At 35.4% G+C, this 24371-nt stretch overlaps 1 protein-coding gene across 3 annotated transcripts in view; it reads right to left on the bottom strand.

The window, feature by feature from the left end:
- The window catches only part of LOC126831101 (uncharacterized protein PF3D7_1120000), a 108691-nt gene that overhangs the window by 33395 nt on the left and 50925 nt on the right, over nucleotides 1-24371 (bottom strand). For all 3 annotated transcript variants that reach the window (XM_050561746.2, XM_050561729.2, XM_050561737.2), the window contains exon 2: nucleotides 17095-19818. In XM_050561746.2, the coding sequence (XP_050417703.1) occupies nucleotides 17095-19818 (2724 nt within the window). The remainder of the gene's footprint in view (nucleotides 1-17094; nucleotides 19819-24371) is intronic.

Below are 24371 nucleotides of genomic sequence, written 5' to 3'. Positions count from 1 at the left end.
CCAAACAAATAAAATAGCTTTTTTATGAGAAAAATAGAAAGAACTGTTCTTACCAATTCTATTATCATGTCTTTCATTGTTTGAATAACATCAGATACCATCCTGTTTACCCCTCTGTTAATATATATTCTCTCTTATGGATGGTTCAATGTTCAAGTCTACCTTCCATATTCCAAATGCATGTGAAAACTTGACACACTTATTTAAATCACAAGTAAAACAAGGTAATTTTGATCAAGCCTAACTTAAAATAAATCAACTGTTATTGATGCTGTCTGTTGAGTCACTTTGGGTACAATCAGGACGTCCTAACAAAATCTATAATTCCAACAAACACAAATACATACAAATATTCAGATTATTAGGTCCATTGTCACAGTATATTCTAAAACTACAGGTACTTAATGTGTACTTCAACTGCAACATGTCAATGAAAAATGGCTAAAATAATTATGGATCTGATAGAAAAAGTATCACAATCACCATCCAATCAGATGTTCCTACATATACAAGTGAGAACTGATATAAATGTTCTAAATTACTCCCAAAAAGTCAAAGGCAAATTAAAAGTATGGAAGTTAAATTGTGCATCTTTAAATATTTTTTTTAGCGCCAAAAGGTAACATTTAGAACTGCACCACATAAAATAAGATTGGCTGTTCTCTGTAGGCTATTTTACAAACTGACATGCCAATTGTCCATCTGTAAAAAAAAGTTAAATCAGATCCAGATCATTGGCTTCAACACATTGACCAACTGCACTACTAAACACAGAATGTTCCTGTTTTATGATAATGTGAATTTTACTCCCGAAAAGTCAATGTAACAAGGTGCACTGTATCAGTAACAAACTAAACCACATGATAAGAACTGTTAATAATCCTTGGTTGCCTCTACTTTAGGCCAAGCCAAAGCAATTCAGGGTCATGAATAAATAGCAATACCAGTCTGCAGTAGATATCACACCAGTTAACCTCCAGTAGAAAAGAGTGAACAAGTATTATTTTTTTTTTTTAAATTCCCATCCCTTCCCCCAACAAATAGAAATATAAAATTTGAGAGGTATTCCAGAAGAACTAAAACCAAAATTTGTGTGGCCTTACTCCCCGAAAGTCAATCAATGATCCCTTGAATTGTAAATCTTGTTGAAAATTTTTGCAGAAATGATGCTGTTTTTGTGTTTGATCTGACCGATGTTAAAACCAGACAAAATAAACAAAGAAATATTCAGATTAAACGAATCAGTAAACACCTTAATAAAACAAAGTATTTCATACAAATAAAGTTATTTGTCAGGTGAAGTTTTTGATAACACAAGATTGTCACACTACAATAAAGTTTACACATTTTACTGTATTCATAACTTTGTGTGAACATGACTTTTGGAAATTATCACATAAGGGTTATGTTTACACCACAGTGTTATCAAAAACTGGCATGATCTTCATTTTGATGAGGAATATGTAAATATAAATTTTTTCATTGAAGTCTAATTTGTCAAAAAGGAGAAAAAAGACATATCTACAGCAAACCCAGAAATAGCACACATTCATCTAACATCGTCTGATAAAGAGATAAATCAATTTAAATTTCCTGCAATTAATATTTACCAACTGACACTGACAGTGTTAAAATGACACTGGAACTATCAGATCTTAAAAACACTGTAGTATGGTAGCAAATCAACCCTTAATGCAGTCCTAACTAACAAACTGCACATTTTTACATCAAAAATTAACAGACCTCTTCCCTTGAAAATGTCAGATAATTACAAAGTTCAAATAGATCTTGCTTATGAACAGATATCTATCTGCAAATGAAGTTTTGCCATCATATAGTTAATTCTAAGTGCCAAGAATATATTCAAGAGTTACCTAACCGAAACAAACTATAAAAGTTCTTCAAATAAAAATGGTAGATACGCTTGAGTTGAAGGAAACAGGCCGAATGTGAGAGATAGAAATGAGAGTCCAAACCCACTTCGAAAGGTGGGAGATAATTACAATAATTTATCTTAAAACACATCAAACAAAGTCTGCTAATTGGATCAATAATGATCTTAAATACCGTATAACAATCCATATACACCACAGAATGTACATGTATTTAAGGGACACAGGATGAATGAATTAAATGTCACACAAGAGAAAATATCTGTCATTAATTCTATTAGGCACGGTCTTAAAAAGTGAAGTAACAAAGAATCAAATGTTACAAAATATACATGTATGTGTGTATAACAGATCTTTAAAATGACCAGATTACTTTGATTTTGGCATGAAAAATAAAATTGTTGATTTCATTATATTTTATATGTTAATTTTATGGTTAAAACTGGTGTTGAGATATAACCAATGTTGTGCTCCACTATTGACACAGGAAGCCTCAGATAGGTTGTCAGCCAAGTCATATACGCTCCCACAGCAGCTATGTCAGAGCAGTCCACAAATATTTATTCTGTTATATGTAATTGGAGCATTCACAAGACACTAAAAACTGATCAAGAGTAACAACTTACAAAGTCAACAAGATTTTTCGAAATTGAACAAAGGCCATAATTCTGACATTATTAAACCCAAAATTGTTGAAAATCAATAGGTTTCCTCATCTCATGCATGAACATTACTTTTAAGTTAATTAGTAACATTAACCTCTAGAGCAGTGGTTCTCAACCTTTTTGGCACTAAGGCACTCTTAATGGAGTTTTGAAATTAGGGCAGCACACCAATTGAGCTCAAATGTAATCGGTAATTAATAATGTAAGCATTGTAATACTTAATTTTGAGTACCTTTACTGTCGCTGTTTTTAAATGTTATTTTAAAAAGTTTTCCTATCTGAAAAAGAATCATAGCTAGTTATTAACTATCATTTTGCAATACAGAATACACTGAATAATTTCAATACAGTCAATAAGTTCCGGAAATTTTTGTAAAGTTTAACTTCTTCATGCTAAAAGTAAATATTTCAATTTAGGTAGTATTTTGTTACATATGATTAGACATAATTTCATTTTTTTTAACATGTAATTTTCAAAATTAACTATTTTAACTTTTAGATTGAAATAAAAATATCTAAACAAGAGTACAAGACAAGTTAGTAAACTCTACATTTTCATTGGTGTTAAGACGACTTGTATAAAGTTAGAATTTCAAGATTCGGTTGAATAAAAATATTATCTGATGATAATCACATTTAATGCAAAATCTGAGCTTGGACAAAGTTTGCTCTTTAAAGTCTCTATTCTACTGTGAGCTTGAGGACAAACCATGGCATCAAACAGTGTTTTAATTTTATGATTATTATCTTATTGATGTTTAATTTGATTTTTTATGAGCTTCTTGGTCACTGCACATCAAGAACCACTGTTCTAGACTGTCCACAAGATTGTTCAAATTGATTAACATTAATCACAGGTTTGAATTTTGCTGTAAGCAGCGAAGAATCCCTGGATTTGTCAAGTCCATTTTCTCTTTATTGGCTAGTAAAAGAGTTGGAATTCTATTTAGAGTAACATTTTTAGTGAGTTCTTGTTGCTTCCCACTCCATGCACACCCACTGTCACTATACCTTTAAAATGACATATTATGTGTAATGAAAGATATTAAGTAATCCAAGAAACAGTTAATAAGTTTTAATACCCTCAGAAATCTGAAACTATTCAATGTTATTTTATAACCCAAAGCCAACTGACAACATATTAATCTTTTATCATAATTACCTCCTGAAACCTTGTAACCCTAGTTACCAGAATATAATCCTACGACAATAATCGTTCAATCAAAATATTGTTTAATATGTACGATATCAATCTCCAAGAGAATATAAAATGTTAGTGTTCCTACATCTTCCCTGATTCTCCTAGAAATTAAAGATAGGTTGCCAGGCAACGAAACATATGCCCACAGCAGCTAAGTCATCCAAGCAGACAACAAGAGTTGTCACATATTTTTCTATTGTCGGTAATGAAACATTTATAATACACTAAAATCTGATTAAGAGTAACAACTCATTAAGTAATTATCTGAAAATCATTAGAAATTGTTTGGCTTTTAGTTCTGCCCCATGTTAACGTTTAGTATACAAAACATTTAAAATCATGGATTTAGATGTTCAAGTTATAAAAATTTATTGAAAATAAATATACTTGTTCGTCTCAAGACCTTAAACTCTGGTAGTAATTATCGTAAATCATTGGGCTTCTTCGTCTCACGACCTTAAAAACTGTGTATAAATTTAAAGTCAACAGGATATTAGCCTCTAGAGCGTCCACAAGATTTTTCAAATCAAAATCTTTATATTGTACATGTATATATAGTATCAACAAAATTCTATGGCATAATTTAAAGGACAAGAACTTTACAAGTTGTTGAAATTTGATAGGATTTTTCATTTCATTCATCAGAACACAGCATATAAATTAAATAGAGCAACTACAAGATTTTATGAGGTGAACTAATGCCATAATTAACTCTGTATGAAATTCAAGGTTACTGTGTTTCACTAATCTGAACAATGCATATTGAATGAGAACTATTGTCACTAGAGCATTCGCAAGACTTTACAAAGTGACACAAGGGCCATAACTCTATAAGTAGGGTTGGGGCAATCACATTTGTCGATGCAATAGTCGCATTAGCACAAGCAAAACTATGTCTAAAACGACTTTATTGATGAAAACCATGAATTTTATTTTTTTTAACTATGGGGCAGAGCCATTTTTCAAGATGGCGGCTGAATTAGCTGGAGTTTTGGGAAAACCCTGGATAACGCCTTTATGGTACATTTTAGACCCCATAAATGTATTATGTTCGTATAGGAAATCAACCTCAACGAATTCATTCATGACCTCAAATTCGTCCTATGACATCACGTGTGACTCATAAGGCCTAAAATGACCTAAACCTTGGTTATTTGTTGTTGTATGAATACTCGATTGACGAACTTAAAGTTGTGAACGGTATATGGCTCTGAATATTTTTCTGATTGACACGGTTGGGGTGCCAGACTCGATATGTGGGCTCATACAATGTCATTCATGACGACATTGTCTGCACACTTACTTGGAGTTCGCAACTTTCAAACAAGAAACAGCTACTGTACATATTGTTATATCAGCTGTCACGACGCTGTTAACTACCGACCGAATCCCATAACCCCAAGAAGACACTTTTATCAACACGTCATAGTATTGAGAATTATTTATTATTTACATTTATGATATTCATGTTTCATCTTCGAATAATCAGTTGGAAGCACATCTTTGTCTTACGTATAATTGCCCAGTGCGAGTTTCAAAAGATTGTCTATATCATCATGTACTTGGCTTTCTGGCTTGACAACGTCCTTAATTGATCGAATCAGTTCGTCTCTACTGAACGTAACGAATCGGTATCTCCCATTATCCACCATCACGTGACGCTTTTGCCGTATATCCGGTGCGACTGTTGCATGTAAGTACGTTATTTCAGATATAAGATCTTTATCTTTGAGTCGGTCAAGTAGTTGTACATTGGAAGCCGTCACTGGACCGCCGTGCTTCTTACAAGTTTCCAGGGCAGCCAACGTCTGTGATGTCTTTTTTTTCTTTAAATCTTCTTTCTTTCGCAGCGCTAACTCTTTCAGCAGGCGAACATTCTCAAGAAAGTCCTTTTCAATTTTTTTAACTTTTAAAACTTCGTCCGACTGCCGTGCCCACTTCCATTTTTTTCGTTTCTCTTCGTCTGTTGAGCTGATGAAATTTGCTTCAACTAGAAACACGTTCGTGGCAACAATACTTTTCTTTGAATAAGACCCACAGTGGTCATTCCGCCGGAGTAACGGACTTGATTGTCGAGTCTTGCAAATTGCGATTCACACCCTAAATTCGTGTTTTAGTTTGCTGAAATCTGCCGCGTCGTTGTCGAAGAAAGTTACCTCTGCCAACTGTCTTGTTATTGTCTCCAGTATCTCTTTCATCACCATTCCGATGAGATTTCCTTTACCGGTCTTCGTCTCTGAGAATCTGTTTGAGAGTACAGCGAGTCTGGCGATTTTCTCTCTGAAGAAATCTCTGACTCCAACCCAGTTTCTGTCATCTCGACATTATAGGAAAGATGATCGTATCTCCAATAAGGCTATATACTTCAGTGCAGCACGTAAACCATTGGCTCCTAATGAATGTTGAGACTGTCAGGACGAGTTTGTTGGCATTTGCGTCCACGTACTCATCGAAAAACTCAAGGATTTGCTCTCTCATCAGCAGGAATTGTTTGGCAAGCTCTGCTATCCTACCGAAACGATTAGCAGTGAATCCACGAAACCCTTGATTCTTGTACCATTTCATCCGCATCCAGTCCGTGAAGTCCCCATATAGGGACACAGAATGAGAAGCGTGAGATGGCGATAGAAGTTTTGATATTGCAATCAGTCCTACAGTATGCACGCTCGATGATGCAGATTTCAGAATTCGGTCGCACTCTATCAGTTGGGAAAGTCCGACTTTTTTGTTCCGCTTCCCGAAAAGTTTTGTCGACAGCGTTATCCACACCCAGGATTATGTGGGCACAACACTTGAGTGTTTGTTCAGCCTGCACGCCAAAATTACGGAAGAGGAGTTTACAGTCGGCTGCCCGATCCGTCATCCAGAAGTCAACCAGACTTTTCATTTCATCGGGTGTAGTATCGGCCAGGATTGCTAGACTATTTATCTTAAAATTGTAAGCGTCAGCACCTTCCTTCCCGCCATGACAGATGTTCTCTACCAGTCCAGTAGTGAAGGTCTTCCGTTTTATTCCTGGTCCCGATACAGTAATATGATCAGTCTTCACATCCATTATTCGGTGTCCCGCTGCTTTAGTTGTGTCGTCCAGCCCAACAGATACCACATTATCACCTTTATTCATCATATGATTGGCGACCATTTCTAGGTTCATATACGAGGCATCTTCCAGATATACCATGATAGTTTTTCTGCTTGGCATAACGTACGTGTAGTCTGCTGATTTATGCTTCCTTTTTGTGGGTGTTTGGATTTCTTCTGGTTCTTCCTCTTCATCGCTACTATATTCATCCTCTATTGTCTGACATTCCTTCCAATTTTGGCCGAACACCGTGTTGGCTAACTGAACTGTTATCCCGATCAAATCAGACGTCGTCATTTTGAACTTCGAAAGACTCTGTACAAGGAATCTCATCAAAGACTCATTGAGGTGCTTTCGACTAGATCGTATCTTCAACGTTGGAAATGTCTTGCTGTCAAATGTCGGAGAATCTTCTTCTGACGCTGTACTCAATGTCGATGACCTGGTGAAGTGCTTTTTATCATTTATCTCTCAGGCAAATTCCATCGTAGAGTCATTTTCAATTTGAATTGTCTCAAACGCATTCCTCATTTCTTCTTGCTGTAAAAAACGAGTGTCTTTTTTTCTGATTCTATCATTTCGCTTCGCTTTTTATCCATTGCTTTCTGGCGCGTTTCCGTTCTCTTCGTCTGCTTCACCCAGTTTATAGGTACGGTTGTGGAGGAGGTTGCCACGTAGCTACTATGACAATTGTCTTCGTAAAAGGCTATATCGTCTGGCGTCATTCGGATCCCAATTTGTCTTTCGAATTCCTTCTCGTACCTACTGTTTTCACAGCGAATATCTAATGCCCTCTTCGTCATGTCGTCGTTGAATTTCTTCACCATTTCCACCCAATCCTGAGTTTTATTTTTCGTGCGATTATTTTCGGTTTTCCTGAACTCTAGAAACTTTTGGTAAACGTCATTTATTCGCTTCGCCGCTCCACGTTCGTACATAGGATATACATTTTTATTAACCCAGTCATTTCTTACTTCCTTAGCAACAATAAGACTTGCCCCTTCCTTACTGGTATTCCGTTTACCCTTCTCTGATCTACCACACAAGTGTAGCATTCGACCGATGAGAAATTTACCAGTTGGTAGCTTCGGTCCGGAAACAAAAACGGGTTCATGACAATAAACTTCATCGAGGAGGCACTTCTGGTTGAGGCTCCTTGTCATCGCGGCACCAATCATTTCTGACTAGATCTACTTTCGACATTCACCGAAAAACTACAAATCGCAAAAACTTACTCTGGCATGGAAACTGAGCAAAAATTTGGTCGAAATTAGGAAAAAATCAGTCACGGACGATATAGACTTGCAGGAGCAAGATGGCGTCAATTGTTGCCATATGACGTCATAGAACAAATTTGACGTCAGAAATGAATACGTGAGGTCGATTTCCTATACAAACATAATACATTTATGGGGTCTAAAATGTACGCTAACTATGTTATCCATGATTTTCTGAAAAAACGAGGAATTATTGCCGCCATCTTGGAAAATGGCGCTGCCCCGTACTAAAAAGTCAAAAAGGTCAAAGCTCCGATCGAAAATGAAAACTACATATTATTTCGCCTCTCAAATAGTGACTATTGATAGGCAAAAACCAAAATGTGGCTGATAGCCCCAACCCTACTATAAGTAAATAATGGATATTGTTGAAATTTAATAGGCTTCTTTGCTTCACTAATTTTAATAATGCATATCAAACAGACCAGATGATAACTATCGTCACAACTCACGAGTGTTCACAAGATTCCACAAAGTTATTATCAGAAATTACGCAAACTACATGAAATAGGTTTCTTCATCTCATCCGTGAAAAGCTTATACTGTGTCCACATTTAGAACTTGCCACTGACTCCAGATTAGAGCTGGGCGATATTTCGTTTTTTCGATACAAAACCGCCACAAAAATAAAGATAGGTAGCCAGGCAAGAAAACATACGCCCACAGCAGCTAAATCGTCCGAGCGGTCAACAAGGGTTGTCACATATTTATTCATTTGTAGGTAATTGAGGGACTTTACAAGACAGTTCCATACAGTCAGATTATAACTTTTGTTGTTTGAGGGTTCACAAGGTTCTAAAACTGAAACAAGGACCTCAACTCTGTAAGTAGTTTACAGAAATTGTTGAAATTTGACAGGCTTCTTCGTTTCACTAATTTAAATCATACATATAAAATTTCATAAAGATCAAGATCGGGAGATAACTTTAATTGGCGTTAGGGCATTCGCAAGGTTCAATAAAGTGAAACAAGGGTCATAACTCTAGACGTAAAGACAGAAATTGCTGAATCATGCATATAAATTTCATAAAGATCGGGTGATAACTTTTGCGGTAGAGCGGTCACAATGTTCAACAAAGTGAAACAAGGGCCATAACTCTAGACATAATAAACGGAAATTGCTGAAATTCAATGGGATTCTTCTTGTCATTAATTTAAATCATGCATATAAATTTCATAAAGATCGGGTGATAACTTTTGGCGTTAAGAGTGTTCACAAGGTTCAATAAAATGAAACAAGGGCCATAACTCTAGACATAATAAACGGAAATTGATGAAATACAAGAGGCTTCTTCATTTCACTAATTTAAATAATGCATATAAATTTCACAAAGATTGCATGATAACTTTTGGCATAATAGCGTTCACAAGGTTCAACAAAGTGAAACATGGGCCATAACTCTAGACGTAATAAACAGAAATTATTTAAATTAAATAGGCTTCTTCATCTCACTAATGTAAACGACATGTATCAATTTTAAAACAATTGGATAATAACTTTTGGAGGTAGAGCGTTCACAAGAAATTGTGGACGGATGGACGGGCAGGGGCGACGGCAATATACGCCCACATTTCCATGTGGGCATACAAAAACTGTCTTCAGAAAAATATCGAAAAAATGAACAAACCGCGATATGTCACGGTTTTGATTTTTCTGGATGATATTTAACATAAATATTGAAAAAATGTCTTTTTTTATGTTATTTACGATATTTGCATATTTTCATATATACTATTCAAAAAAAGTAGGGGATATTTGATTTTGGGGGCATAATACTAAAATATGCAAATGACTACGAAAAAAGTCACTATAGAACCTAACAGAAGAAACATTTCCAGTTACATGTGACGCCCAAACGGACCAATAGCTACCGCATGGAATGCAGGTGATGCTTGGGATCATCATGGGGGTCCAACCCAAGATTTGCACGACTCTGACTTTGAATGTTACAGTTATTGTGGCATTGAATTCCAGGGTGGAAACATCAGTTTAATTGTTTTAGTGACCAGAAAACAAATTTTGATATGCGTCGGCTTACCCAAAATGAAAGGTTACGTGCCCTTGGCATGCTACAGATCGGCACAACACAGGCGGTTGTGGCGCGGACGATGAATGTTTCTCAGTCTGTCATAAGCAGGCTATGGTCCAGATACCGTGATACACAATCTGTACAGGACAGACCCCGCTCAGGTCGACCAAGGGCGACAACTCAAGCCCAGGATCGATTTATCCGTACCTTGGCCTTGAGAAATCGTGTCATCACAGCAAATCAGATCAGCGCTCGTCTTCAAACAGACACTGGTGTGAGAGTGAGTGGCCAGACGATTCGTTATCGACTGCATAGGGGTCACCTTCGCGCCCGACGTCCTCGCGTGATCCCTTGTTTGAGAGATCATCACATTCAGGCAAGACGTCGTTGGTGTAGGGATCGTCAACACTGGGATAATCGACGCTGGAGCAATGTGATGTTTTCAGATGAGTCAAGGTTCACTGTTGATTTTTTGGACAGACGTAGGAGGGTGTGGCGTCGTCGAAACGAGCGCTTCCAAGACGTTAACGTCATCAGACATGATCGATTTGGGGGTGGTTCTGTTATGGTGTGGGGAGGCATCACTGTTGCTGGAAGAACGGCTTTACATGTTGTTGCAGGGCGTGTTACAGGCCAGTACTACCGGGACAACATCTTGGCAGTCCATGTTGTGCCGTTCGCACGACGTCATGGCCGCCGTTTCATCTTCCAGGATGACAACGCAAGATGTCACAGGGCCAGAATCGTTACAGGTTACCTCCAACAACAGAACATCACCACATTACCTTGGCCAGCAGTGAGTCCCGACCTCTCCCCCATCGAGCATGTCTGGGACATGCTTGGACAGAGGTTACGTCAACAACGTCCTGCCAATGTCCAAGAACTTGCTGCTGCGTTGCAACAGGAATGGGACAATCTGGACCAAAATGGCCTTAGACGTCTCATTAGAAGTATGCCACGTCGGATCAATGCTTGTTTGGCAAACAGAGGAGGATTTACCCGTTACTGACTTGGTTGTGATGCTGTGGTAACTTTGCTGTTTGACCCCGGGTATCATTTTACCCTTATAATGGTCAGTCTGTGCCTTACTTAGTCTAACGATCATTTGGAATAAATCGATGAATGTGAACTTCATTTCATTTTGTCATTTGTTTCTTCGTCAGTTTCATTAGGTGACTTTAATAACACTTAAAAATCAAATATCCCCTACTTTTTTTGAATAGTATATAAGCATTATTGAAATTTTATTCATGTTTTCAACAAATTTTATTCATGTTTTCAACAAATTATAAGCATGTTTAGTGCAATTCCTAGTCTCCCATAATTTTTTTTTCCAAGTAAAATTAACAGAGTGCTGGTTGTTCTGGAAGTTACAAATGCTATGTTTGAGGTCACTAGTAAATATTTAAACATGGCTGTTCTGTAAATCACACACATTTAACAACGAGTAGAAACCATCTGAGAACAAAGAAACATGGTGGAATGTTATTAGTTAATTACTTAAGGTTTTGGTGTGAAGATATTTGCGGTAGCTGTCCACAACATATTGTTGTTTGTTTTCATCCGTTTTTCCCTCTTTATCAACAGTTCAATCCACTAATACATTACATTAAATTAGAACAAAACCGTCATGACATGTTCTGAATAACATACCTCTTTGTAACCTTAACATCGTTTAGTGTTCTATTGAAAGAGATACCGCTTTCATCTTCTACTAAACATTATTGCGTTTATTGTATATGGTGTATCAACTATTTTTCATTATTATCATGGATTGTATTGTAAATAGGGTTCGGGGTCTGACATACGTATGTTGCTTGTACCCTGCATGATCTGCCATTAATTTATGCCCCATTGATTTCATAATCTAACATTAAAATTTCAAATGATGATTTCAACCAATAGCCTAGCTCTACTTGTTCAATTCTTGATATGAGCCATGTTAAAACAGCTAAACCTATATGATCATGAGTACATATTTTATACAACCCACATTAAACAGGGAGTGTTTTATTTCTGTGTACATTACCCTCTGATGAAGAATAATAATATTAATAAATGGTTTCTGTTGATTTCCCCAGAAAACAAATGGAAGTAAATAAGCTTGATTGTTTGATTGTAAACAATCCCACAAATTTGTCGTCAAATTAATGTAAAACTCACTTAAGAACATCGGTGATTGAGTTAATAGCCCATTCAACTTATCATCCTATAAACTCTACATCTTTTGAACAATAGAAAGATAGAAATTGTGAAAAATAACCTGAGAACAAGTTACAGGGATTAAAAACTCTTTAGTTTGGTCAGCAAACATTATTTATACAGTCTGCTTTCTCATTACTGCCAACAATCATTTGTTATTTGTCCAAGTGTAGGATTGTATCACTCTTACTACACCTAAAGTTGGACTTCATTGATAAATTTAAGAATCCAATTGAAAACCAGCGGCTGCCAGGCAGGATACGCCCACATTTTCGAGAGATGGATAGAAAACAAGCTTAAAACGAAAGTGATTTTTCCTACAATCAAGGGCCATAATTCAGGAAATTACAATTTGATATGCGCAAATATCAAAAGGAACCAAGATCTTTGAGTTATAAACTTACATTTCAAGTTGCAACAAAATCGGATAAAATTGTGACCTCTAAAGGGTCCACCATCTTGATATACCGTCCTTAGGGTTTAATGGTGATATAATAATACAGTTTTTTAAATCGGATAAAAATTATGACCTCTATAGGGTCCACAAGCCAAAAAACGTGTTTTTACGTACAATCAGGGGCCATAATTCAGGAAGTTATTGTCCGATATGCGTGAATATCGAAAGGAACCGAGATCTTTGGGTTATAAACTTACATTTCAAGTTTCAACAAAATCGGATAAAAATTGTGACCTCTACAGTGTTCGTACAATCAGGGGCCATAATCCATGAAGTTACGGTCCGATAGATGCCAACATTGAAAGGAACCGAGATCTTAGGGTGATAAACCTATATTTCAAGTTTCATTGAAATTTGATAAAAATTGTAACCTATAGACTGTTCACAAACAATTGTGGACGGACGGACGGACAGGGGCGACGACAATATACGTCCATATGAAAATGTGGGCGTATAAAAATTGGTTGCCAGGCAATGAAACATATGCCCACAGCAGCTAAATCTTTTGTAGATAATTAGGGGGCACAATGTTCTACAAAATGAATCAAGAGCCTTAACGAATTTACAGAAATTGTTAAAATTTGACGGGCTTTTCGTTTTACTAATTTAAATAACGCATATAAATTTCATACAGATCGGATGATAACTTTCATCATTCGAGCATTCACAAGGTTCAAAAAAGGGAAACAAGGGCCATAAATCTTGAAGTAATCATTGGAAATTGCTAAAATTCAATAGAATTCTTTGTTTCTTTAATTTAAATGATGCATATAGACTTCGTACAGATCAGATGATAACTTTCATCATTTGAGTGTTCACAAAGTTCAACAAAGTTAAACAAGGGCGATAACTCTATAAGTAATTATTGGAAATTGCTGAAATTCAATAGGATTCTTTGTGTCACTAATTTAAATGATGTGTATAAATTTCATACAGATCGGAAATTGCTGAAATTCAATAGAATTCTTCATTTTATTTAAATTTCATACAGATCAGATGATAACTTTTGTCATTTGAGCATTCATAAGGTTCAACTAAGTGCAACAAGAGTCATAACTCTAGAAGAAATTAACAGAAATTGCTGAAATTCAATAGTCTTCTTCGTTGCACTAATCTAAATGATGCATATAAATTTCCTACAGATCAGATGATAACTTTTGTCGTTAGGATGTTCACAAGGGCCATAACTCTAGACATAATTAACGGAAATTGCTGAAATTCAATAGGTTTCTTCGTTTCATGCTAATTAACATGCTGCATATTAATTTCATACCGATCGGATTATAACTTTTGTCGCTAGAGCATTCACAAGGTTCAACAAAGTGTAACAAGGCCCATAACTCCATAGAAATTTACAGAAATAATTGAAATTAAATAGGATTCTTCATCTCACTGATGTAAACAACATATATCAATTTCAAAACAATCAGATGATAAATGTAGTCTGTAGAGTGTTCACAAGACGGTGTGGACGATGGACAGGGATGACAGAAATATACATACATGTATACAACCACATTTCCATGTGGGTGTGTAAAAAAAATCAAGAAAGAGGCTTTTGTCTACTAAATACAAACTAGATTGGTTTGGGACTGAGATATGGTATTTCAGTAATTCACTTGAAAACAGATATCTTTAGCAGTAGAAATGGAATGAGGTGTAATGTCTCATCAACAAAATCATTTAAAATCAATAGGCATTTTTTCACAAAGTCTTTCTTAAATGAAATAAATAACTGTATTTTTTATCTGTCTATTCACTACAAATCTATTTGTTCTATTCGCTACAAATCTATTTGTTTTATTCACTATAAATCTATTTCTTCTATTCAATTTATATTGACTTTAAAAATGTTTATTTAAATGTAATGACTGTTTAACATTCTACTGTTCTACACTAACTGAGCTTTATGCATATGCTATGAGGGAAATTTTACCCAGACAGCGGTGTTACCATCTAATCTTCATAGGATTCCAGCTGCCAGGCGTTCTTTTTCGTGTACGCCAAACAATCTATCCATATGACTAGAGGATGTCCCTGCCAGCACTATATATTCACTGAGCCACTGTGGCTCCTAAATATGTCTATTCACTATAAATCTGTGTATTCTAGCTTCAAGTTTTAATATTTTTTAAATTCTTTTTAAAGTTTGGCTATTAACAGACCAATATTTTACATAAATAATGGAAATGTCAGTATATTCGCTAGGATTCAAAAATAGATTTTTTAGACTTATTGAGTTACATTAACATAAAAAAGGAATACAAAAGTTTTGGGGTCTTTTTTAGACACCCTTTTCTAATCCCGGTGTTGGCCAAGAAAGTTAATTGGGATTTTCCTGTGTGCTTCCCCATTGTCAGTTGTGCAAGATAGAGGGCCTTTCAATGGATAACATATAGTTGTTCGGATAGTATGAAGATAGGTTGACAGGCAACGAAACATACGCCCCCGGCAGCTAAATCGTTCGGGCAGTCAACAAGTGTTGTCGCATATTTTTACTTTTTTGGGTAATGAAACATTTATAATACACTAAAATCTGATTAAGAGTAACAACTCATGAAGTAATTATCAATCTGAAGTCAATCGGATGATAACTTTAGCCTCTAGAGCGTCACAAGATTCTTTGTCTCATGACCTCAAACACTGTGTATAAATTTAAAGTCAATCGGATATTAACTTTAGCCTCTAGAGCATCCACAAGATTTTTTGAAGTGATCGAGGGCAGTAATTATCGGAACTCGCTGAAAATCAATAGGCTTCTTCGTCTCATGACCTTAGATTTTTTGAAGGGATCAAGGGCCATAACTCTGGAAGTAATTATTGAAAATCGCTGAAGATGAATAGACTTCTTCATCTCATGTCCTTAAACACTGTGTATAAATTTAAATCGGATATTAACTTTAGCCTACAAGATTTTATTAAGTGATCAAGGGCCATAACTATGGCAGTAATCATAGGAAATCGCTGAAAATCAATAGGCTTCTTCGTCTCATGGCCATAACTCTGACAGTAATAATCGAAAATCGCTGAAAATCAATAGGCTTCAATGTGGGCGTAGAAAAAACCAAGGTCTTTTGTACACATTGGCATGCATGTAAAAGAGCCCTTGACATTTGAAATTCAATATAAGAGGAGGCTGTAGTGCCGTTGTCCATGAAAAGTTTCTCTCATTGCATACTGTATGGCATAAATTTGTCTTCATTAGCCCAGACGGTGCAGAACAGTAAGACATTAAACCTCATTTTAATTCTATATAAAATCTCATATGCGATCATGTACAAATATGATACTTATTTGAGTATAAAGTAAAACGCCCAAGGTCTGGTAAAGGTTTATGTGTGGGGCTGTGCTGTGGGGTGCTATATGGCGTACATGTATATAATGATATCTACTGTGTTGTATAAAGATGACATGGGCACTACATATTGACATCTTTTATGGTACGGTACAAACATGGGGGGAACAAGCCGTTGTATCGATTCAGGAAACACATATTTTGTTTACCTAAGGTTCAAGCTCTACAAGAAAGCAACCATGTCATGATGGCCATAAACCTTCCTATCTGCAGTGAACTAAAATAAAGTAGAGTGGGGTTAACAGTCTTGCCATAACAATAATTAGGTCATTTTAAGACTAACATGACTAATATTTATTTCACCACAATTTTGTCCCATCTGAATGACAAAAGACATTTTAATTGACAGCCCCACATGTGCCACCCACAAGAAGTAGGAACCAGGCTTCAAAAATCCCAAATGTTCTTCTATGTTTCAAACCCAGGGCATTCTAGTTGTGAGGCTTTTGTCTGCACCACACAATCACTGCAGTCACAAACCACAATACAAAACTTAAGGAAATACCTGTAGAAAAGGCCCCATGAAAGGTACAGTAGTCGAACGTTAAAACCCATTTCATTTCATTTCATGTAGCCATTTCATGACGACCTTAAAACTTGTTCTTGGTGAACCACAAGTCGTTGATAATTCATGAGATTATTATAATGATTATAATCTGTCCTTAGCTGGCTTAATGACTCTTATTGTTACCTTACAGTTTTTATTGTTTTGTATTCAATGTAAATTCTAGGTCACAGGTCAAATTTCATTACTGTATTATAAATGTCAAGAACTTTACAACATTTAGAAATATACAAATTCAATTCAATTTGGCTGCTCTTTCTAAATGCTGTCTTATTTTTTAAAACAGATATGGGTAGGGCCTTTGGCGATGATGAGGATAAGGATGATGTAATTGAACAGAAAAATAACATATCAAAGAGTCAACTTACCATTATCTTTTCTTCATCTTCACTGGTTTCTATACTAACATCAGATGTTTCTATGACAACCTCTGATGTCTCCACAGAAACATCTGCAGTTTCCATAGCAAACTCTGATGTTCCCATGCCTACATCAATACCCTCTTTGACAACTTCTGATGTTTCTGTACATGCATCAATACTCTCATTGAACACTTCCAATGTTTCAGTGCAAACATCACTACTCTCTTTGACAACTTCTGATGTTCCTATGCCAACATCTACAGTTTGTATCACAGCTTCTGAGGTTTCTGTGCCAACATCTACAGTTTCCATGCCAGCTTCTGATGTTCCTACACAAACGTCAACAGTTTCCTTTGTGGCAGCTTCAGAGGATTTTGGAGCATTTTTGACATTTTCTGTAATGATTGAATCAAAGCACTTACGTTCCAGATCAACAGAACTACCTTGATATTCTAATGGTTTAATTTCAAAGTTTACGATAGAATCTTCGGTATCACATTTCACTAACTGACTCCTAAATTCACTTTCAATAATGGGCATTAACATTTCAGTGTCTTTGCACAAATCATTTACCTCCTTAGACAAGACGTCACTTGATTTTGATTGTTTATCAATAGACAACAAGAGGACACTGGGATCAGAATGTGTTTTCGGAACATCAGAGGAATTCCTATCTACTGATGTTTCTTTTTCATATGCTGTTGTTATTTCCATCTGAGAAGATAAGTCAGAAAACATCTGTATCACCTCCAATAATTCATTTGATTTTGCTTCCTCTGATGTTTCTGTTACTGATAATGAAGATGATGGTTCTATTGTTGACAATTGTTTTGATGTTTCCAGAGGTTTAGATATTTCTAACTGCCCTTTATTAACTCCCTGAGATGCTTCTGTCTCTTTTCCTTTAGATAGATGAATCATTTCCTCATTGTCTGGAGTAATAATTTCCTCTAGAACTCCTGATAGGTCATGTGGATTATCTTTCACATCAAATATTTCAGCTGCTTCTTCCTTCATACAGTCTTCTGGTACAACTTTTGGTTTTTCGGATACTGCTTCCTCCTTTTCAGATTCTTCTATTGCCGATTCCTTAATAACAGATACTTCTTCATTAGTGACAAATACTTCTTCATTGGTAACAGATGCCGCTTCCTTGATAACAGATTGTTCTTCCTTGGTAACAGATTGTTCTTCCTTGGTCACAGATGATTTTTCCTTTGGAACAGATTGTTCTTCCTTTGTAACAGATTGTTCTTCCTTGGTAACAGATGGTTCTTCCTTGATAACAGATTGTTCTTCCTTGGAAGCATGTACTCCTTTCTTGATGGGAGACCTATGTTCCTTGGTGACAGACGCTTCCTCCTTGGTGACAGGTGATCCTTGCTTGATTGCAGTTGTTTCTTCCTTTGTGACAGAAAATCCTTCTTTACATACAGGTAGTTCTTTCATATCTTGGCTTGCAGATACAGATGCTACATCCTTTAAACCTGTAGAAGATCTTTTATTTCTGTTTTTAGATTTTCTATTTCTTTTTGAGGATTTTTTGGATGAACTTTCAGGACTTTCTAATAACTCTCGACAATCAATTTGAACATCCTTACCTTCAGTGTGAACATATTTACCTCCAGTTGGAATATCTGTACTTACAGTTGGAATATCTGTACTTTCAGTTAGAATATCTGTACTTTCAGTTAGAATATCTGTACTTTCAGTTGGAATATCCTTATTACCAGATTCAACATCTTTATTATCAATTGGAAAATCCTTATTTTCCGTTGGAATAGCCATTTTTTCTGTTAATGAGTTTTCTAATTTATTATCTATTTTTTTAACAATATCGTCTGCTACATCCTTTTTATTCACAGATTGCCCAGAATTTATTTCATAAACATCTTCAGTTCCTAAATTTGATGAGAAATTATCCTGAACATTTTCTGAATCACTTTTTAATATATCAGAATCACTAGAAATTTCCTGAGATTCAGTTTTAAATTCTGAGGAACTAGAAATAATTTGATCACTTGAGTCTATGTCACCTCCGTCACTACCATCTTTTAATTCCAAATCACAACCCTTTGAATTTACAATCACATCTGACGAAGGAGAATTCGCCTCCAAAGCAGTTGATGTTGTGTCTGATGTTTTTCTACGCTTGCTCTTTCCAGTTCCTTTCTCCTTAGATATCTCATCTTTTTCGCTGACATCTGTCTCAGAACTATCAAGTTTTCGTAAACTATTCTCCTTTTCGTCTCCATCTTCACTCAACTCGAGTGTGCGATCTTTTTTGTTCTTTTTTCGCTTCTTTCTGTCTCGTTTCCGTTTTTCTTTCTTTGCTAAGCTTTTATCTGTGTCTGTCCCCTTCGCTGTGGGTGTTGAGTTTATGGCCTCAGCGGCACCTGGCACCTTTCCATCTAGGTTTATTTTTTTATCTATATTTTTAGATTTTTTATCACTAAATTTAAAATCCATCGTTAATCTAGAATTTGAATTGTTTGAACTTGAGTTGGCACCATTATTAAGCAAGGCTCGTTTATCTTCAATGATTATTTCATCAGATTGTTCAGAGAATGAATTCTCACTTTTATCCTTCCGCCCCATGTCTATTTTATCACTGGATATATTTGCATTTGTGTCTATAGTCCTATTTATCAAGTCACTAGATATATGATCTACAGCATCATAGAATTCTTCACCAGGTATTTCTGTAACAATAGACAATTCTTCTGGTACCTGAAATTATACAAAAATAAAACTTAATCAAATACATGTAGCATAGAAGTGTTTTATCTCACAAAATTAACCAATTGAAAAGAATGAATTTATACCTCAAATGGATTAGTCAAGCTGAAAATATAAATGTGAATATTTAACTTGATTGTACAGGGCCTAGTACTGAGGAATGTGTGAAAGGAAAACATTTTAATTTTGTAAAAGCAATGAAATAAACTTGTGCAACAAAGTTCACAGTGATAATTTCGAAATCTTTGTTTGGAAGATCATTAGATCTCTTGAAATCGATTTCCAGGGCTATCGCCCACTCTGTCCACAGAAAATGACGTGGGCAGTGGATACTCTGAGAATTAATTAGGCTTCGAAATTTACGATAAATGGACAGTGATTAAAGACAACATCGTCTTGTATATGCAATCCATTCTCCTTGCTAGGTACCACGTCAGCAAGTCACGTGACACAAACATGGCTTCTTTTAATAGATATTTTATAGCAGGGGTATTCCCTCAGAAATACAATGTTTTGAGAAGGATTTGAAGCAAAATTTTGATAGATTAATTAGTTTGAATATGTTTTTAGTCCAAATATATCATCAAATCACCCAGTTTGTATGCAGGAAAGTATCTTTAACCCAGGTAAACAAAGCTACAAAATCTACCTGTATTAGAAACTTATCAAGATAATACCACTACAGAATATTAAAGCTCAAGGTCTTGACGATATTTGTTGTAAAATCTAGTTACTGTTATAACTCAATATATACATCCCATTAATAGAGAAGGTCTATTTCAACATCTAGGAAAACTGGAGACATTTTAAACTTTACATAACCGTTTTAGACAGTTAAAACACACACTAAGTCAGAACGATTAGAAAACTCCAGACCTATACACTCTTTACACTCCTTTATGTGGTCTCTTATATTTTTTCAAATATCCAAAACTTGAACAACTACCGGTATATTTATAATACTGTTCAGTACACAATTATACACTAGAAATACTTCAATACATGCTAAATGGTTAAAGTACATAATAAAACAAAGTGTATAATACCTGTGTTAACGAGAATACAGGTATACCTAGTCATGTTTATACATCTACTAAAACAATACAGGTCAGGTGAGTTTACCTGTATATGTGACTAGAAGTTAATTTGTGACTTTAGTTATTACTTCTGAATCATTTGCATTACACAAGCTATATATGTCTTACCAAATGAAATAAGTCTTAAAGACAGAGGTAGGTTGCCAGGCAATGAAACATATCCCCACAGATACGAGCAGTCCACAGAGGTTGTCACATATTCATTCATTTGTAGGTAAAGTGAGCATTCACAAGATACTAAAAACTAAAAGAATCCAGACATGACCCTAATAACATTTTTTAACTGTGCTATTGAATCCATTGCAAATGACATGGTATGCTTACTGTTCTATCAAACTTCTCATTTAATGGGGAAAATGAACAAATCTGTATAAGAGACAAAGAACAATATAACAATAAGTATATCAGGTCACTGTGTCTATGACTAGAAGTTAGTGCCACCCTACAGTTTGTTATTACCTGTCACCTGTATAAAGTGAATCATCAGCCAGTGGTTAGGACAGTCTGACTCATATAAACACCTATCTCTCCCCTTCTTTCACAAAAACATCTAATAAATAGTAACCAATGGCAACTAAAGATTTGTATCAAGTTCCATTTGATTTTGAGTTAGAACTGCTACTTGTATATTTAATATAGGTAAATGTTGTGTGGTAAAGGTGTGGTGTATACTATCTGTAACACCTATATGTACCGTATGTAAAATCATGTCTTCAAGCTACTCGTTACTTACAGTAGTTTATTCTTTATTTATAGAGGCCCTAAGGTTCACATCAATATACATAATATACCTTACAGTCCTTACAGATATCACTGATAATTATTTGTGACTTCCAGCCAAATAGTTCAACCTCCCCAATAATCCTTTTTTCCCACTGACTCACGAACCAAAGAACTTCAGTTTTTTCTTAAAGAGGTATTATGCAACAATTCTAGCTTCAAATGTTATATATCATCATTTAGACATTTATTCACATGACCAGCCAATAATCAAGTCTCTAGATCATTGGATGGCTTAGATACTGAGTAGATCAGCTGATGTCTGCAATATCTGCATCAAATGCTAAAAATGGCAAAATCCTAAAATGACTGGCCAAATCAAAATTTTTCGAATATCCAAAAAGTAACTTACAGAGACTGCCAAAATCTGTCAACAGAGTTATACATTCTTATATATTAAATATCTTATTTGAATTAAAAGTAATACAAATTTAATTGCATCCTCTGTCTGAAATATGATAAAAGTAGCCATTCATAACTTTGTCCAAAATAAAGTAATTTGATTGAAATGTTATACATATTAATTTTTTGAAAATATTATAGCAAGAATGGGCAGCTCTTTCTCTATAGCTCATATAATGCCTCTTTAATAAAGGCTTGGTCTTCTCACAGGTTAATCGTGATTCATTAATCAAATATCTTATTTATCAAAGGCTTACCATAAATTATAAGTAATGTTATTGAAAAATACCTATCAAGTAGACTAGTGTGTGACAGTTGTCCCTCTTTATCTAGTAATATCAATATATAGAGTATAATAAATTAGTGATAGAGAGACCATTATTTTAATCTTTCTGGGTTGGCCCATATACCTTGGTGGTTACTATATGCACTAAATTTAAAGTACACTGGAAATTGCTATAACATTAACATAATTACCAAATAAATGAGAAATGTTACCAGATGTTCTAGACTATTCAATTGAGCAATGTAAGTGTACCGGTAAGTGTCTGAGGTAGGAGCAAACCCACACAGTAAGGCAAGTAACCATCCACTTTGTCTTGTACAAGTCTGGGATTGAAACCATGCTCATGATGGACCTAAAAGTATGTTTTAGTGCACTCGGCCACCCAACCCCCATACATTTCGTTGTTTTTGTCTTTAAATCGTTTTTTTCCTGTGAGGCCCACCACGTAAAATCTGGAAGGAATTGATCCCAGTCCTGTATCTAGGTAGGTCAAAATTGGACAAATGTCCCAGCACCCTCTCATTTAGGGGGTCACCACATATTTTGGGCTTAGTACAAGATTAAAACTTCCATTGGATAACCTTAGATTTGAAAATGAGCTAAACTTATTCCAACAATTCTGACCTATCGGTTACTGGGTTATGGTCATTTGAATAATGACGGCCACGTCCATTTTGGCCGAAATCCCCCAAATTGGGTGGACCGTTTCTCAGGAACCATTAGTCCGTTCAAGCTAAAATTTGGAATATCAACTTTTTCAGCCCTAATAGGCATATAAAACAAATTTCAGCAAAATCGAAGGGGGTACGGTTCAGCTCATTGGGTGATAATATTGAGATGGTATGGGACAAGAATGGTTTTAACATATGTTAGAGACATTAGTAAAAACTATAACCCCACCAAGTTTCAGAATTTTAGGTGCTCATCTACCGGGTTCTATCGGCTCGAAAATACGAGGCAATTTTCAAACATTTGTGTCTGAAACCATACTCAGGGCCAATTTTCTGGGAATCTAGTGAAGACTGATATGTATTCATATGTTTCTTACTTAGTGCTAATTGCAATCTCTAGATTACTTTGTAGGTCCTGGAGCAATACAAAATCCAGAAAATTTACAATTACACCAAATTTTTTCGGGTTTTAATGGCCATGTAGCATGCGAACCCTACCACTCACCAGTAAGCTTTAAGACTACCAAATTTGAGCCCTATACCTTCACTAGAAAGGTAAGAACAAGATAACCAAAACTCAAGTAAATTATTGATACATATTTTGTTTCATTAATTTTCAAGCTACAGACCACAAATTTTGCACAATTTCCAGTTTTTACATGTATAATAACATGTATTTTTTCCAGATCTTTTCAAGGAGGGGGGAGGGGGGGCGATTTTCCAACTTTCTAAACTTGACCCACTTGACATGGAATAACCTAATTTCAACTTTGGCTTGAACTCTGCTGGTAGACATTTATATGTTTATAGTGCAATCAGTTTGTCAGGAAATGTGAGATCATTCATACATTAGGCTTTAAGGTTTGCTCTGAAATTCAGCCCATCCCCCTTAAATTGTCCAGGTCCCTTCAAAAGGTAAATCCGGCCATGTGTGATTTCCATGAAACCCAAAATTAATCCCTTACTCACCCATCATGCAGCTATTGCTCAACGACACCATTTAATACACCTACATGTATATACAGGTAGATCTTATAATCTAGTTATTGAAGTATTTAGGTCAGTGACAAAAGGAATATAAACTGTTATACACAGCTCATTAATTACCTCATCAATTCATATGTGATTATTATCTCCAATTACTTTCATCGTTTATTTTAATTAATTCATGATCACTAAAACAGATCACCTTTCTTCTACCACTACATGTAAGTACACACTTATTATCTAATTAGTTATTTTTAAGGATATACTAATCCTATACAGATAATTAGGTCATATATATTAAATCAACCACATGGACACTTT

Source organism: Patella vulgata, chromosome 1, assembly GCF_932274485.2.
Source record: "Patella vulgata chromosome 1, xgPatVulg1.2, whole genome shotgun sequence".
Taxonomy (NCBI): domain Eukaryota; kingdom Metazoa; phylum Mollusca; class Gastropoda; family Patellidae; genus Patella; species Patella vulgata.
Note: the sequence above shows the minus strand (reverse complement) of the source record. Positions and strands in the feature narration are given on the sequence as shown.